The 18,137-nt window shown below is 37.9% G+C and overlaps 1 protein-coding gene across 1 annotated transcript in view; it reads left to right on the top strand.

Annotated features, from left to right (window-relative positions):
* LOC121734930 overlaps positions 1-18,137 on the top strand; it is a 242,761-nt gene that overhangs the window by 221,124 nt on the left and 3,500 nt on the right. Inside the window, exons 5-11 of the mRNA XM_042125575.1 lie at positions 8,464-8,558; positions 10,229-10,333; positions 10,935-11,025; positions 14,194-14,384; positions 14,738-16,690; positions 17,358-17,520; positions 17,961-18,129. Of these exons, the coding sequence (XP_041981509.1) occupies positions 8,464-8,558; positions 10,229-10,333; positions 10,935-11,025; positions 14,194-14,384; positions 14,738-16,690; positions 17,358-17,520; positions 17,961-18,129 (2,767 nt within the window). The remainder of the gene's footprint in view (positions 1-8,463; positions 8,559-10,228; positions 10,334-10,934; positions 11,026-14,193; positions 14,385-14,737; positions 16,691-17,357; positions 17,521-17,960; positions 18,130-18,137) is intronic.

Genomic DNA, 18,137 nt, shown 5'->3' with positions numbered 1-18,137 from the left:
ACAGAGGTCGTCAATATTATTATTTTTTAGTATAAATTTTGGTATAAAATCGTCAGTGTGTGCCTCGCCTAACGCCTTATACCGCGCAAATTGACCGCCGCGGCCGCTGTTAGCTATTCGTAATTACCGACTTATTTACATACTACTGGACCTTTATGTCTATACGCGTAAAGATCACTTTAATGGAAACACAGAGGTGAAAAAGCTTTGAACAGATAAACGGTGCAATCTTTTATTTGTTCAACGCGAGCCGTCAAATTAATTTTGTAATGTACTGGTCAAATAAGATGAAAGAGTGCTAACCCCGCGTTTCACTGAGCGTTAAATGATCAAAACGCTTAAAAATGCCTCCTATTTTTGAGCGTTTGGGTCGTTTTTAACGCTAAGTGGAACGCGGGGTTAGTGTTCGTTTTTCTGTTCACTGTTCACACTTCACAGTGAAAAGTGCTAGAAACTTACTCAACCCTCTCCAAGTTTGAGGCTCGATTTTAATTTGCGTCCGCCCGAACGCGCGGTTTGGCGACATCATAAGCAATTGCATGTAAATGACAGCGCGACTGCGCCGCTATTTAAATAAATCGTTAAGAGGATTCCACACCGCCGTTTTTCCATACAAACGTTGTCCCCTATTTCCTGCCTGGATAATGCCGGTAGAGCTATGATTTTTTTCCTGAATATCGATGGCCACTATTAGCATGTCCCTATGTTTTCCTTTTTTTTATAATTTTATTATTAAAAAAGATAAGAACGTCTAAAAACCCAAAAAAATGGCCAGATTTTCCTCTGTGTTCAAACACTCAGAAAACAAAACTGGCTAGAATATACAAAAAAAAAAAAAACAGGAACACAGCTCAAGCCTTCCTTTAATTCTTAATGAAAAAATACTTAAATCGGTTAAGTTTTGGAGAAGGAATCAGCGGACAACGAATCGAAAATTTTCTGTTCTATTATTAGAACTTTTGTCGTGTTGTCTCTATCGCGCTCTGCGGTGGGAGACTTGAGATTGGTGAGACAGCAATACATTTTCAAATACCTATTTTCAATTTCATAAGAATAGATATATACTATTGTGTGTAATTAACGAGTAGTACCTAGTATGCATAATTAACGAGATTATCAATAATATATTATATGGCATTAGCAATATTATTATTTATTTCTAGCCTTATTGAATTTCAAAGCTAATATTTGACAGCCTCTGACCTTCACCTTAATATCGCTTGACAAGTGTGGACAGTCTTAATTGACTGTTTATTTTAATTCATGTTTGTTAATTGTTACCCAACTTCTTAACTTAGGACAGTGTGAATTTGGGACAAATTATAAAAGTGATTTTAAGCTGCTTTAAAGCTCTATAAGTAACTAAATGTTGCCAGCTTCTTCGTTCGTGCATAGAAACCATTAAACATAATTCATTAAAAAAATTATAGGTTTCTTTGAAAAAAAAAGTTATGGTATTCCCCGCCTGTCAAACATACGCCAACGAGATATCTCACTCTACATGTTTTCTCGATGTTTAATGGTTTGTATCTTCATCTCTATTGACCCTAGCATGACAAACATTTTTTCTTGCGTAGATTTATCATCGAAATAACACATTTTTATAGAGTTTTGTCGAGAAAATGTCAAGATTTTGACATTATGAGACGAGTAGTCTTTAATTATCTCGAGAGTGAGATATCTCATTGGCGTATGCTAGGCAGGCAGGGCTCAAAGTCTTTCACCCATTAAAATTGGTTTATTATATTATGTCAAATTCCATACATTTTTAAAAGCTAACATCGTCGTTAAAATAATCGAATGCAATTTGATTAAATACGCATTTTCTACATTATAAATAGATGCTCCGATCTGATAATATAATGGAATTAATATTATGTATTAACGAGTAAACATTATCGCCATCCACAAGTTATCTCAAGCTGATGAATAATTCTAAATATGTACAACGATCTTGAGCCTGTTCCACTTAGACTCTATCGAGTATACTTATTACTATATAAAGTCTTGGTATACATACCTCACTTTAAGTTTTTATTATATTTAAGAATTAAATAATTAAAGAGCTTTAATTCTCTAATACATTTTAAATGAATTGATTTAGGTATATTTTATTGCTATCAGTCTAATTTAAACGTTATAGGTAATGTATCTTTTTATGGCTAAAACATGAGAATATTTTGAACTCTATGAAGGGTTTAAAGTTAAAATATTGATAAATTATCGTAGCTAAGAACCTAATCAATCGTTTTAATAATAATAATAATAATTGTTATTATTAAAACGTTTTAAAAAAAATGTTTGATAGTGAGGTCGAGGTATCAAAATTGTATTGGAGCTGACGTAACGCGTCAGTGACAATAATATTATTATGGCGCTTGCGACGCGTTATGTCAAATCCCGATACATTTTTGATCTTTAATATCTCTGTCAAAACAATCAAATGCAGCTTCATTAAGTATCTTAAATAGCTTGGTTTAAAAGCCTTTTAAAAGCCATTTAACTCCTGAATGGAACGACAAACGGTTAGCAGAGGAATGAAATACCAAGGACGCGACACTGATTAAGATCATGCGAGCGAGGTGCATGTGACAGTTGTAACGTGTTGCCAGGAAGGAAAACAATTTAACCGCAAATACATGGAAATTGTAGGATAATGGAGATAAAATTGAGAGTATCGTTAGTGAAACCTAACAAGTAATCGTTAGTCAGTCTCAGTACTTAAACAAAAATGTTATTTTTTTCATTCTGTAGACAATAGGGATAAATTTACGGAAACTTCCTGTAGTGTTTAAAGTTTGTAATTATTAAATAAGCCAGCCGTAAAAACACGGCACCAGGTACTACTTAAATTGTGATTTGTAAATGTGGCAAAAGCTTCTTACTGTAAATTGTATCGCAATTTGCAACGTTGCTAAAATATGACTGCAAAAGACCATTTAAAAAGGATCGCCGGAAATCAAAAGGACGTCCAGGGAAAAATTAACTGGCAACACCGGTTACACAAAGATACACGGCACAATGGAACCGGTAGATAAATAAATAAATGCAAAAAGCGGTTTAAATGAGCCCCCTAGCAGCTGGCGCGTCAAGGCGAGCCGCATTTAGGCTCAGGCAAATTCGTCTTTTTACACTGCACTACTTGCAGTTGGAGCTTGTTAACTTGACAGTTTCGGAGCATTGTTAACACAGGAAGGTAATTTGTAGAACATTTTTAATTTTTGAATTTCAAATTTGGAAGCTAAATAAAAATTGTAGTGCGTGTTTGTTTTTTATTGAGCAAAATTTTATCGCGCTTAAGAAATACCTATGCATTCGGTTTTAAAGTCCTTCCTACCAATTATCTCAGCATATTATTTATCTAAAACCTTGCCAGCTGCAAAAAACATTTTCGCTACACAAAAATTGAAACTCGTTCAATATCGGAATCACTTTACACTTAATTGATTATGATAATTAATTTATCAAACCGGCCTCCGATAAAATGTTACGGCCTCTCGCTGTCATATTAATCCCGAAAGCTATTGACAAGCGAATAATTATAAGGGCTTACAGCATTTTAATGTATTAATAAAAGGCCTAATTGCTTTGCAACTTATGAAGGTACTTACTTACTAGAAACAAAAAAATGATCAAATCTTTCCAGTTACAACAAAACCTACAAAGATGGAGTTTGTTTCTAAGGAATATAGACAATTTGTAGCTTAATTTGCAATTTTAAAACCCCCTAATTTCGACAGACATCCCTTCGTACCTTTTCAAGAATAGGTGAAGCCGTAGATAGCGTAAAAAATTAACCACACACTAACATTAGTCGCGTAAACCATAGCTTAAGATTTAATAGCCGTAATGCTTGTTCCTCGTAATTGAAAATTACTAAGATTACATACTTAATTGTGTTACACGTAGGCCACTTTTCCCACAGGATACACCTGTCCCCGTGTACGCAATTACACTCATATTATATAGCCTATAGCCCTATAGGCGGCCAGTGGCCACGCTACACCTCGAGGCGTTTTATAAAATTGCAGTCAAAACTCCGCAAAAGTCACTTAATGGTATTGTAATTCGTTCCCGCGTACGTCGGTTTTAATGTTTTTTTGATTACACTTAATTCATTTAAATGTCTACTTTAAAATAATTTGCAGGGTTTTGATAAAGCGGCTTCCGAATGTGACTTATTGCAATTTGGCTGTCCGACTTCCAAATAATGACTTATGAGTTATGTTAGTGTAAAATAATGTTTTTAGGTTTTTTTAGTCCCAAAGTGAGAGCTAATTCGTAAAAGATTTTAAAGTCTTCATGAAAAGTTTATCGTTTATTGTAATCTAGACTAACAGCTAACCTGACCAAACTCAAATATTCGTTACTTCTATAAATATAAACTTATCCAATAAACGCAAGATGATTTCATCGCCTTGTAACGGAACGTAATATTTAGACGGAATTATATTTAGATTTCAAACAATAACTGAAATTAGATTTTGAAATACATAAAGTAAACAATAACAAACATTTTCATTTAAACCGAATCTCGTTATATAACGCGATCAGCATAATGCAGATATGTTTTTGTTTAGTGAAGCATCATAGCCAGTCCAAGCTAGTGCCGCCGCTCAGCCCGCGCGCTAACGGTATTGGAGCACACTAGCGCCAAGCGGATGTTGTGCGAACTAAACTTACTTTTGTTTGGATAAGTCGTAGGGATAACTGCTGAAAGTTTTATTTGTTTCTATTTCTTTCACTTTCTAAAATAAAAGAATATTATTTAAATATTCAAAGGTAATAAAGTTTAAAATAAGCGACGGCCGACGACACATAAAATATTATTGTTATTATTAAGTAAAATTTTTAGTAAAAGAAAACTAATTTATCAATTTATATTATCTATTAGAAGCAGCTAGCAAACCACAAGCTTTAATCATTTCTAGAATTTAGCTGTAATTATCATCAACACACCAAAAAACTTATTATTTCTCTAAACGTTGGGAAAAACCCGACTGTCCCTTATTTGGTTAACTATTGTCTGTAGAACAATAAAATGACTCAAACAAAATAAAAGCTGTCGTAATGCCTTACTTCTTTATTGTGGTATAGTTGGTTTGTATTTGGGTAAATCACGCTTGCTTTTATGGAGTAACAACTTAATAAGGACTTGGGTAACTTTATTTCCTGTTTCTTTTATCTATACACCCGTCAGCACAGACATAGTTCAAGATAGATACCGCATGTCGCTCCATTTGTATGAAAACGAGCACTTTTTTTAACAATTCTTGATCTATGTCTGTGCCCGTCAGTAATTCTGATATTCAGCGGAATATTCTATTGTGTTCTACAATTCTATACTATTTTTAATTATATAGATCTATAGAACCGGTAGACTATTGGTTGGAACCTTTTGGAAACGGTTATAAAATTAAGATAACTTTAACAACTAGATATTGCCCACAACTTCTCAATTGATTTCATCACGATAAAAAGTATACTATAATATCCTTTGTTGGGACTCGAAGCATCAGCTCCATTCTAAATTTCATTAAATGTAGGTGACAGACAGACAGACGATTTCACATTTATAATATTAGTATGGCGTATAAGCGTTAATTTCGGTTTTTTGAAAAGACGCAAAATCAGTTATAAATAAAGAACACCTATCGCACTCCTAGACATTTATTTGACTGCACTCAAATTTCATGACGATAAGCTTTACATAATACTGTTCGTTAAATTAAAGTTAATTAATCATTAAATGTGCGGTTAGGTCTCGCAATGTTGCACGCATGTAATGCAGGTCGGCGGGGAATGCAGGCCCCGCCCCCCGACCAATAAGATAAGCGTGAGTGTTAGATAACGCGCACTAAAAACAATTAACACTTCTCGACGCGCCTGTACGGTAACTTTAAAACTCTTTATTTTTATTTATAACTTTAACTTTATTCCGTGATTTTCCGTTTTAAGGTTCTTTTGTATGTGTCGTTTTAAAATTCAATGAAATTGAAGTTTGAATTATTTTTATTAACTACAGTGTTGTCATTTATCGTGCGTTTTAATCTCTTCTACAATTTAAATGTTTTTCGTAATTCTTTTTCGTAAAAAGCATTAATATATGCTAATATTCTCCATATCATGCATAAATCGGGAATGTATTTGAAAATGTAATAAATATTATAAGCTGCGACGTGTAGAAGCGATGCCTTTATAAGAGTTTTCCATCAAGGAATTTAAAAGCTTTTCATATAGCACAATGATCCATAGGCTTTTCAGCACCGCGACTCCGGCAAAGACTGGTGAAAAACGGGACTTCCATTCATTCGTTCATTCATTCGCGAACGTTCTTCCGAGACAGAGTGATTATTTATCTATACTAATACTAATATATTATAAAGCGGAAGAGTTTGTTAGTTTGTTTGTTTGTTTGAACGCGATAATCTCAGGAACTACTGGTCCGATTTGAAAAATTCTTTCAGTGTTGTATAGTCCATTTATCGAGGAAGGCTATAGGCTATATTTTATCACGCTAAGACTAATAGGAGCGAAGAAATAGAGGAAAGTGTGGAAAAAACGGGTGGAAACTATTTGAAAGGGCTTATTTGAACGCGCTAATGTAAGGAACTACTGGTCCGATTTGAAAAATTCTTTCAGTGTTAGATAGCCCATTTAATGCGGAAGGCTATAGGCTATATTTTATTACACTAAGACTAATAAGAGTTAAGAAATAGAGGAATGTGTGAAAAAAACGGGGGAAATTATTTCAAAGGGCTTATCTCACGAACTACTTTTTTTTATGAAATAAGGGGGCAAACGAGCAAACGGGTCACCTGATGGAAAGCAACTTCCGTTGCCCATGGACACTCGCAGCATCAGAAGAGCTGCAGGTGCGTTGCCGGCCTTTGAAGAGGGAATAGGGTAATAGGGGAGGGTAGGGATGGGAAGGGAAGGGAATAGGGGAGGGTTGGAAAGGGAATAGGGTAGGGGATTGGGCCTCCGGTAAACTCACTCACTCGGCGAAACACAGCGCAAGCGCTGTTTCACGCCGGTTTTCTGTGAGAACATGGTATTTCTCCGGTCGAGCCGGCCCATTCGTGCCGAAGCATGGCTCTCCCACGTATAAAATTCCACTTTTGTTATATATGTTTCCCACTTTCTCACGATAGATAGCTTAGTATATCAACATTTATCTGTGATAAAAAGTAGCCTTAGTTATCATTATCTGTGTTCTAAAATCCTTTATGTAATTTTAGAGCCAATAGTCTATCCATACTAATATTATAAGTGCGAAAGTGTGTCTGTCTGTTTGTTACCTCTTCACGACCAAACCGCTGAACCGATTTTGCTGAAATTGGGTATGGAGATACTTTGAGTTCCGGGAAAGGACATATAAGATCCTTTTTATCCCGGAAAAATGGCGCCTCGGGCGTCGTCTAGTACTCTATTCAATGCAAACAAACATCTTGTAGAGAACAAAATAATATGTCGCAAAGTAGTTTAAAGTTGGCATGATTTAAAATAGAGTATGTAGTTTAAATACCTCCTAAAAAAGGAAGATACAGATAGTCAGACAAAACGACAAAACATAAGCTTTTTTATAATAATATTTTATTACCGAGATAAAACATCTTCGCTTATAATTACTATTTCTAACCTATTGTAGTTGTAGTATTGTTTCAGTTAAGTGTTCGTTAAGGTATAACTTAACAAAAACTTAACTGAAACTAAAATACAACTTAACTGAACAATACCCCAGGAATATAGACAATGTGCGTAGCGTACTAATGGAGTACAACCTACGTGTAAACTCCCACCGACCAATTAACCTTTGTAACGAAAGCAAAAACTTCTTCCTTAATCCCCTTTATGGTGTACAAAGTTAATTTGCCTCTTAGTTAAAAGAGAGCCTTATTTCGATTGTTATTAAGGCCTGTCGGAGGTAAAATGGGTTGGTAGTGCCAGTCGGTCAAATTCACTAATGAACATTGCTGGTATTTATAATCGCTTGACCTTTTTGAACGTTTAAAAACAGATCAAAATATATTTTGCGCTAAAAATTGAAAGAAATAAACCATTCATTTTTTACCATTTTTTTTTATTTTTTTTAGTCTTTGTTTTATTTAAAGTTAAGATTCCAATTATAAAGATAAAACGTTAAAAATATGTATGTCCGGCATGGTAAAGTATCAAAATCAAATTATTTATTTCTAAATACGATAACAAACTTAACACTTTTAGAAGGTCTACATAAGGCCTACCACCGGTTCGGGAACTAACCCGGCAAGAAGAACCGGCGTTCTTACCTTTTACCAAAAAGGTGGAAAACCTTTTACCAAATGTATCTACGGATACTTTAAGACTACTTTATATGCCTTGTCTGATGGAGATATATAGAAAAGTCACAACCCAAAGCCCGTTCTTTCGTACGCGCTGATTTTTTATATAAAATATCTAACGTCAGCCTTGTTGTTTCAGGATACTATCAGCCGGCTGGTCCGCTGATCAAGGAGGGAGAGGAGCGCGCCCTCGCCAGGTACCACCCGCCACACTACCATCCGCCGCATCCGCCGGTAAGCTATTAGACGTTTAGTTGAAAGTCTAATTTTTTATTATTTCATTCAGCTAGAAAAGAGGATGCCCATTCGCTTGCAACATCGCAAAAGGTTTTTAAACCTCCTGTTGCGTTGTGAGATGCGTTCTAGATTAGTATTTAAAATTCATGACACATCAAAGCAATATAATATTATTAACTCAATTGTTTCCTCGCATCAGTCTTGTGAGGCCATATTTTGGGCCGGCCGATTTGTGTCGAAGCATTGTTCTTCCACATTTAAAAGGTTTCATATAATTTTAACACAAAATAAACGAAATATTCTAGTTTTAATACCGTTTGCCATTGAATGGGATTTCAATCAGTTATATTTGAATCTGGAACACATCTCTGGAATGACAAAGCGAGTTTCCGATCGCAGGATAACTGTAATTCAGATGTTTGTTATCACAGGCTTTTAGGTCATCAAACATGTCTAGACTATTATCTGTTAAATATCGTTGCTATCGACTGATACGCTACGCGGTAGATCTCAATTTAGCAGTCTCAATTTGTAGTAAAAGCGTTTTGCAAGTTGAAAATATCTATCTTATATAGATATAATCTACTTCAAAATTGAGTTTCAAAATTCCACCGCAACATACATACTTACATACATACAGACCAAGTTAAATAAAAGCTTTTGAAAATGTCATTGTTTTGTGAAACAAGAATTTTTTACTTTACTTTGGCCCTATTGAAGTACCTTTTCTATATTTAGTAGAAGAAGTAGTATTAGTAGTCCTAGTATATTTTTGGTTGGCCGAGATGGTGCAATTTTTAAAAGCACTCGTATTGTGTCAGATTATCGCGACGTGCTATTGTAGCGCGGTTAATGCGTTACACTTTAATTAGTAGGTAAAGTACAGCCACTCATGTTAAGCTTTACTCGACGAATCGAAGCATATAATAAAAACTTTCATGCTTCGCTAAGCCCATGATGCCCATGCCCATACCCATGCCCATGATGAAAAGAGTTTATTTCTATCCGGAATATAAACTTTGTCATTTTGTCCCCAAAATCTGTCAGTAATTCCATCTTACGCATATCCTAGTCTTGCTAAACCAATTGACAGCTGTATTATTTTTCCTAAAGGCAGGTCATTGTCACTGCGACACTTCTTTTATCGGGCTTTAGCCCACCACACATTGCCATCACTGTATCTCCTGTGTCGCCAGGATCGACAGCGGTATCCAACCACAAAAACCCTTTGATATGATCTCAAGGAGCCCGAGGGACATGCTAAAACTGTCTTGGGACTGGCAACGAAATTAATCAGAAAAAAATAGGAGTAGGAAGAAGTGCATTGCGACCCTTGAGGATCTATTGTCACTCCTTCGCATTAGAGTACCGTCCCCAACCCAATGCTGCTCATAAATTGAACGATATGGTTGAGGTTGGTGCCACGAATTTCATCTATTGGCGGCTGTACACACTCGACGAGAGCCTCTCGCCGAGATCCTCGGCCGTACATGCTTTCTCTGGTTTTCCTTGCGACAGCCAACGAGACGAGGACGAGAGCCCTCTGTATATACTCGCACTCGGCCAGTCTCGGGGTGTCTCGACGAGTGTGTACAGCCGCCATATGGTAGCGACTAGCGACTAAGGTGCCTGTTCCTGTAGTCATGCTAACCTAACCCTTGTTTCAGGTGCTACCGCAGTACGGCGCTCCATATTACCCGGCGGAACTCTGCTACGGCCGCTACTACCGCCCGCCCGGCTACCACATGACGCCGCCGCAGTCAGACGCGCCGGTAAGTGTTGTTGATGATGAATGTCATTAGTGTCAGCACTGGAAGCAGTATCATCATCATCATACTCATAGTTATTACTAGTTAGATAGATTTAGATAGAAATAAAATCATTCAAAGATCAATGTTTGTGGCTATTCTAGCTATCCAAGTTCCAAACCTAGCATCAAACATGTTCGTGCAGACTGCAGTAATCGGTTTGTTAGCAGTTGACACTTTTATTCTAGACTGCTATAGTGATATTGCAGACGGGTTTGGTGGCCCAGTATCAAGCATTGGGGTTTCACTGTGGTTACGTTACTTACCTCGCACTTGGCAGGGATAAATATGCATTTAAACATACCCCGGCAGACATCCATAATTTCATAAAAAAATCCATAAAGAATTTCCCTAAGAAAAAAACATAGACTTAGGGCCTGTTTCACCACTTTCTGATAAAGTGCCTTATAGGCTATTCACAACTTTTTTGACAGATTCTCCATACTTGATCTGTCAAGTTAATTGGTGGATAGCCTTATCAGGAAGTGGTGAAACAGGCCCTAAGTTTCTTTTTTTTTTATTAAGTACTTAGAATTTATATTGACCTTCTTCTGTAAAATTTCAGATGGTGGGCGTGGGCAGCGAGCCGTACCCCCCACAGTACTACGGCTCCCCGCCCTGCTACCAGCACTCGCCGCAGAGAATACCATACATGGGTAAGTTTACATACAGATAATAATAACAGCAAGTGCGATGCCGGCCTTTTCAGAGGGAATACTACTCTCTTCTTGGAGGTTTGCAGGTCGTATTGGTCCGGAAATACTGCTGGTGACAGTTCATTTCAGAGTTTTACAAAGTTACGCGAAAAACACACGATGGAAAGTCTTACGTCGCGTTCTTCCTATTTACGAAAGAGAGTAGAGATGATTATCCGACAAACGCCTCAAACGGTCACACAAACTGACGCAAATGGAAATTACGTGTCAATCACTGACACTGATGAAATACTCAAAGCAGATATGTTACCACCGCACGCGTTGTGAAGCTTCAAATACGGCCCAATTGGGCCGTCTGTTGTTTAGTCTGCATCGAGCGCAGTCACGAACGTGCCGCGTCTTGTCTTACCTAAATAAATTGAAAATGATGTCGTGCGTGTTTCAAAAATGTACCAATTATGACTCGAAAGTAAACAAAACACATGGAATCTCTTACCACATGTCTTGATTACAATAAACACCTCGATTATTTACATTTTCAATTATTTTTTTCAATTAAGTATATCGAATTTTCGTCATAGCTCAGGCGAAGAAAGAGACAGCGATACGATTCGACCTTTAAAAATAGAACTGTCTCTTTTATGTAAATGGTTTTTCGTATCTTTTGTTTCACTTATCTGTCAAATTTGTCAATGTCTGCAATTTTGAATTTGAAAATTGTTCGGAAGAGATTTAAGCCGGAAAATAGTATGGACGTAACATATCTGTATAAGTAGAATATCATTGGGTCGTACAAACTAAAAGCACCAGTCATTGAAGAGCTAATCTTTTTTTAACAAAAATATCTGAAAAAATTAAATACTTCGCATGAAATAGAAATAGGTATTTACTTGTATATGTAGAATATCATTGATCACTAATGAAAAACTCAAAGGTGTCAATTAAATTCACAACAGTACTGGAAACGAAAAAAAAAACAAAACGTTTTGAACCATTTGATTGGACGTGACATTCTTCATTTATTTCGAATGCGGTTTTGACAAATTTTAAAAGGTACCTACACATTTAAATTCACTTGTACCAGCTTGTACTGTTTCAGACATGTTTCAGAAACACATTTTATTGCTTTCCCAGTAGTTATTTAATTCACTAAATCTAATTAAATAAGTTAACAGCTAAGAAATTACCTTATCTACTATTTACTTTTTTACTGTTTCTTACTACTTATTTATTCCAAATATTGTGTAGCCCGTACATGAATTAACTTTTTTTCAATAATTACACTTAATACAATAAAAAAATAGTGAGTAAACAAAATATCTGTAAACATGCGAAAAATAAAAAAAAAACATGTTGAGAATATTCGCTTGTCAACAATATCGTTTCATAATTGATTCCGATAACCCATAAATATATGGCATTCTTAACTTTTTGTTGCCGAAGCGTGCTGTGTTATGTGTTAATCGGTTCGTACCTAATTAAACACCTTTTTATCTAGATAATAACGATTATATGTTTCAGTAAAAACCCTTTATTGACTATTATGAGTGTTCAATTATGGGCCATCATCACTTTGTATTTCGAGGAACCGATCGAAACAGCCCAAAATAGTCCTAAAGTAAACGAGCAATCTTTCCAAATAAACATACTACAAAACTTATCAGTTTCAGACACATTTTTTTTTTGATAATTTTCAATAATTTAGACACGCTTCGTGTTTGATAGTACGGGAGCCCTAGAACATTTTTTTTTAAATTACTATCAAGTATTTTTTTTGTGAGCAGTTTCATTTTGAGTCAACCAAGTCTTGTTGATTACAGAACCCTAACAATTTTTTTGTATATTGATAGATTAATCTATATATATAAAAATGGATTTTCAATTGTGTTAGTAACGCTAAAACTAGAAAACGGCTGAACGGATTGGGCTAATTTTAGTCTTAAAATATTTGTAGAAGTCCAGGGAAGGTTTTAAAGTGACACGAAGTTCACCGGGACAGCTAGTAGTCATATAATTTAAGAGTAACATTGTCCTACAAATAGAACAATTCATATTTTAGGACAATCAAGTCAAAGTATCAAATCCTTTCTATTTCTGTTAGCTACCACTTTCAAGATTTTTCACAGATAAAAATGTTCGTCTTATCACAAATGAAGCTACCTACTCACAAAAAATTTGCTTGATAGTAATAAAAAAATTTTTCTAGGGCACCCGTACTATGATTGCTATAATTGACTATAAATCGAGATTAAATAATCTTTTCTTATCTTTGATATTTGCCGAAATCTCTTCAATGAAGTGGTAACTGTAATAATAAAAATATAATCTTCAAAGATAAAATACTTTTGCTAATTGGGCACTTAAGCGCTTTGAACAATAATCCCCCTTACTATTAGTAAGTAATATTTACACAGCGAATAACTACAAAATATGCTTACATCTTCTGGCATATTAGAAAAGTCAGTAAAATACAGAGATACATAAGTAGGTACATAATATAATAAATAGAGGACCTGCCCCCGTCGATCGTGGAAAAACGAGACACAATAGAATTTCTATTGTATCTCGTTCACCGGTGACCGTATGAATAATGAATTAATACGCTACATAAATATTATCTTAATAAGTAAGAGAATAAGTAAAATATAACAGGCCATCTTGTACTATCAAAGAAGTTGATTCAAAGGTAGATTGGGGACCTGCGTAATTTGGTCGCGTTATACATAATTCCAGCCAGCCCGGCCGAAAGATCACATCCAAACATACAAGGGCGTCGCCAGCCGATGGCGCAAGGGGGGGGGGGGGGCTAGTTGACTTTACCTACTACAATTCATACTTTTCTCATTCTCTATAAATGAGAAAAGTAGGTATGAATTGTAGGTAAAGTCATGCTGTACATGCAGCTTTTCACTTGTACTACGAGCCTTACATCTTTTACCGGATTTTAATATTACTTATAGTGGTCGTTGTTTGCATTATATTTGGCTACTTTTTTAGAATCTCTAGAGGGGGGGCAGCTGCCCCTCCCTGCCCCCCCTTGGCGACGCCCTTGCAAACATAACCGCACTAATTAATGACGTCGTCAGTCTTCAAACTGCCTATGAATCAAAATTTTCTTCGCTGGTATATTAATACATATTATTAATTTCTTTCAACATCTCTTTCCAGAGTACCGTGGATGCCCGTGCCCGTTAAACGCGTGTCCAAAAAACGTCCTTATTGGGCCCGCTACTGGTAAAGCCCCAGCCAGTGGCGGCCCGGATGTGCCATCAGTCCTCGCGCCGCCCGGGGCCGCCTTCCGACCGAAGGTGTGGGCCGGCGCACATGAATCCGCCGCTGATACGCACGGCAGCGGGAAAGTAAGTCAAATCTTTGGTCTTTGTCGTAGTAATATGCATGGGAAGAGCCTGGTATAAAGTTACCCTCTTCCGAAGAGGGTAACTTTAAACTCGAGGCTGCACTAGACAGTACTCAGTAGACACTACGCTGCAGGCTGCAACGGAGCGAAGTGACATTCATACATTAACATTCCATAGAACTGACGTTTTATGTCGCGTAGCTCCAGTACTAGTGCGGCTTAGCTCATGCGATCTCATTCTAATGATATTTGATCATGATGTGTCGCGTCGCTTCGCTACAGTTAAGTATCGCTTTAATACCGCATTAAGTATACGAATAAGTGCGGAAAGCTACAGGTTACATCTTTCCACAGGATCCACCGTTAGAGGGGGAACCCCCGATGGCAGCCGACGCGCCCCACCCGTGTCCGCTGCCCGCGATCGGGGGAGCATCACCCAAACGCGAGATGTACGACGTTAGGGAAAATCTTCGTTTAAACGCCAACATCCCCGGACCGACTGAGGCAATTGGACCGCCTTCACCCGCGAGAGGAGCCTGTGCGCCGCAGCCACCAGCCATCCCTCGGCGGGCGCGTCTGGGGAAGGCCATGGCTAGGCGCTCGCTGGCCGGGGACGACACCGGCTTGCTGATATCTGTTCCCGTTCCACCTTCCTCCAACACCAGCGACGACGACGTCCTCGCGATATCGCCGCCCGTCTGCGCACCGATAGACCTATCCTCCTCCGACGAGAGATCCACCCCCCTGGTGGACATAAAGAAGGAAAACGAGGGACCCACTATCACGACGTCGAGGAAAACGGACGCGCAGGCGCTAAAGGAACACAACAGCACGACCACGCTATCGGATAACACGAATTGCACAGACATAACTAAACCAGTCAAGCGAAGACATTCGAGACCAAAATTAGAAATTGACATGAAGGATGCGCTGCTGCTGGATGAGGATGTCTGTAAAACTAATGGTATCGGGGAGCATGTTAAATTGCAGAAGCGACGAAAAGTCTCCGGTGATCAAACGGATCTTCGAGTAGAAACTAGTATAAAGGAGCAAAAGAAAAAAGTTACGCAGACCACTAAGAAATCCCAAAGAAAACTATCCACAGAAAAAAGGGCGCACAAAAGGAAATCGGATTCGAGTTTAGATGAGCCAGTAATGAAGAAAGTATTAAATGATAATAACGAGGACAACCGAGTGAATAACATTTCTGCTATATCTACGTACAACACGAATCCAAAGCATAAGAGCGCCTTACTACTAGACAATCTTCTAAAGAAGAATGGCGTAGATGCAAAAGGTCAAATATCCGAAACCTGCATAAATCCGGCTGAGCTTTTCTTAACCCCCAGTGAGAATTTACCAGATAAGAATGAAGCAAAGAAAAACTTAAATATTAATAACAATATTGTTGAAAACAAAACGACCGTAAATGGTGTTAGGCCTAAAACTATAGCCGCTGTGAGCCAACTGATAGGAAAGAAGTTGGCATACAAAAATGCGTGTAAAGTTGATTCCAAAGTCACGAGTAAGCAGAAGACGGTTCTAACGCCAGCCAGCATACCAAAAGAAATTGTAAGCGAAGCAAAAACAAACGATGAGAACAATATTGTAAACGAGCGCTTGGAATTATCAACAGAAAACAAATGTACAGAAATAGAATCTAGTAAAGTAAACAATAAATTGGATGATATTTCGAAGCCAATAAAACAAAACAAAGTAGCAAAAACGAAAAGTGATGTGGATAAAACAGAAAACGACCAGAAGCATGTTATAAATAGGGATAAGGAACAAAGTCAAAATACAGTAGCTGTTGAAAGTATTGCGCCTACAAATACAGACAGTAAAATGACATTCACAAGCAAACAAGCAATTGATAAAGTGAACGGGGAGTTAAAGGGAAAGAACGTCGAAAAGCTAGTGAAGCTGCTAGCGTCGAAAAGACAGAGCAGAGAGGATTCAGTGCCAACTAAAGATATTGAAGTAGATGTAAGTAACGATAAGGACAGAGTATCGGTAAGGCAGCGGGTTAAATCGGTCGACAAGAACGGGGAAAGCAAAGCTAAGAATGTGGAGAAGGTTGTTAAGTTGTTGGTATCAAAGCGGACGGCGATTAAGAGTGATGAGGCATCTCTAGTGGTTGAGGACGCGTGTGCGACTCCCGTGCGGAGTCGTCGACGAAGGAACGTGAGGCGGGGCCGCAGGCCGATTATGCCGGCGTTACCTGATCCCCACGATCGAGCCCCGCCTCGATGGAGCAACGGATGGACCTGGGACGGCGACCACTATCTATCCAAAGTCTACCTCAATGTAAGTTACTTTTTTTTACTACTAGATGAAATTTTAATTAAAGCGACATTTTACAATTACATATTTTGCAGACTGTTTTTAGGGGAGCTCATAATGATTTACTAGCTTATAATATTATAGTCACAAATTACATTCACGAAGTTCTTTTTATCTCGGGACCTAGAATCGACTGCTGCAGTCAGCAAGACCCGAAAATGTAGGAGAATAAAATACTGACAGATTTAAAAGAAAATTTTCTTTTTACCTGTTACTTTATCTTAATCTGCAGAGAGAAATATTTTAAGCTAGCCGTGCCATGCACAGTTTCAAAGGTCTGCAAATAGAGCTGTGATCATTAGATCATTAGATCTTATGATTATCATTCATCATAATATCTTATCACATCATTCCTATTTACAAGACTTAATTGGCCCCAATTTCACCAACGACCAACTTTAACAAAGTTAACGCTTAATTGCTTAAATTAGTATCACGTTACCTCTTTGGTTTTTCTCCCGGATGAAAGAGAAAACATGACGTTTTAACAAGCTGTTAACATAAATACCAAAATAAATAATTTCCTTATTTTAACACCAACAGACGTTGGGGCTTAATCTGTATTCATCATTTTTTTGGCCTTTGAAGTCGATTTGACACATTCCTTTTATTTCCACCCTAATATTTCCAGAACGACTCCCGGCTGGACCGCACGGCGCGCTGCTACAGTCGCATGTCGCACGCGAGCGGCGACCGCGTGTCGCGCGGCGACTGCGTGCTGCTGCGGGCGAGCCAGGCGCGCGCGCAGCCGTTTGTCGCGCGAGTCGCCAGCCTGTGGGAGAACCCTGATGATGGTGAGTTAGAATGAAGACGTTGGATATTACGAAGGGAATGCAGGTGCCAAATTACAATTTACATTAGTGTTTATTTCCTGAAATAGCCTTCGGTGCCTGTCTCTGATGTCTCCCCATCCATCCGTCACCTTCTGCTGACATAGCAGATTGTCACTTAAAGACATATACAATATAACCCTATATTTTTGCCGCTTAGAGACCGTTCCAGTTTAACGTAACACAATGTCAGTAAGGGTCAGTTCAAACCGCAACGCAACGCGTAGATGCAATTCTAAATTTGTATGGAGTTGACAGACTTCAAAAGCGGTCTGCGGGAGAGAGTCAGATCCAAATCCATACAAATTTAGTTGCCCTTTGTTTTTTAAATTTCAAAAATTAAAAAAACAAAGAGTGTTTACTGTTTTTTTTTCAGTTTTTTTTTAAATATGAATAATTTCCAGGCGAGATGATGATGTCGCTCGTGTGGTACTACCGGCCGGAACACACAGAGCGCGGGCGCGTGGCTGCGGACGCGCCCGACGAGGTGTTCGCGAGCCGACACCGCGACGCCAACTCCGTCGCCTGCATCGAGGACAAGTGTTATGTGCTCACCTTTAATGAGTATTGCCGGTGAGTAG

This window comes from Aricia agestis, chromosome 16, assembly GCF_905147365.1.
Source record: "Aricia agestis chromosome 16, ilAriAges1.1, whole genome shotgun sequence".
NCBI classification, from domain to species: Eukaryota; Metazoa; Arthropoda; class Insecta; order Lepidoptera; family Lycaenidae; genus Aricia; species Aricia agestis.
The sequence above is the reverse complement of the archived record's forward strand: the minus strand, read 5'-3'. Positions and strand labels throughout refer to the sequence as shown.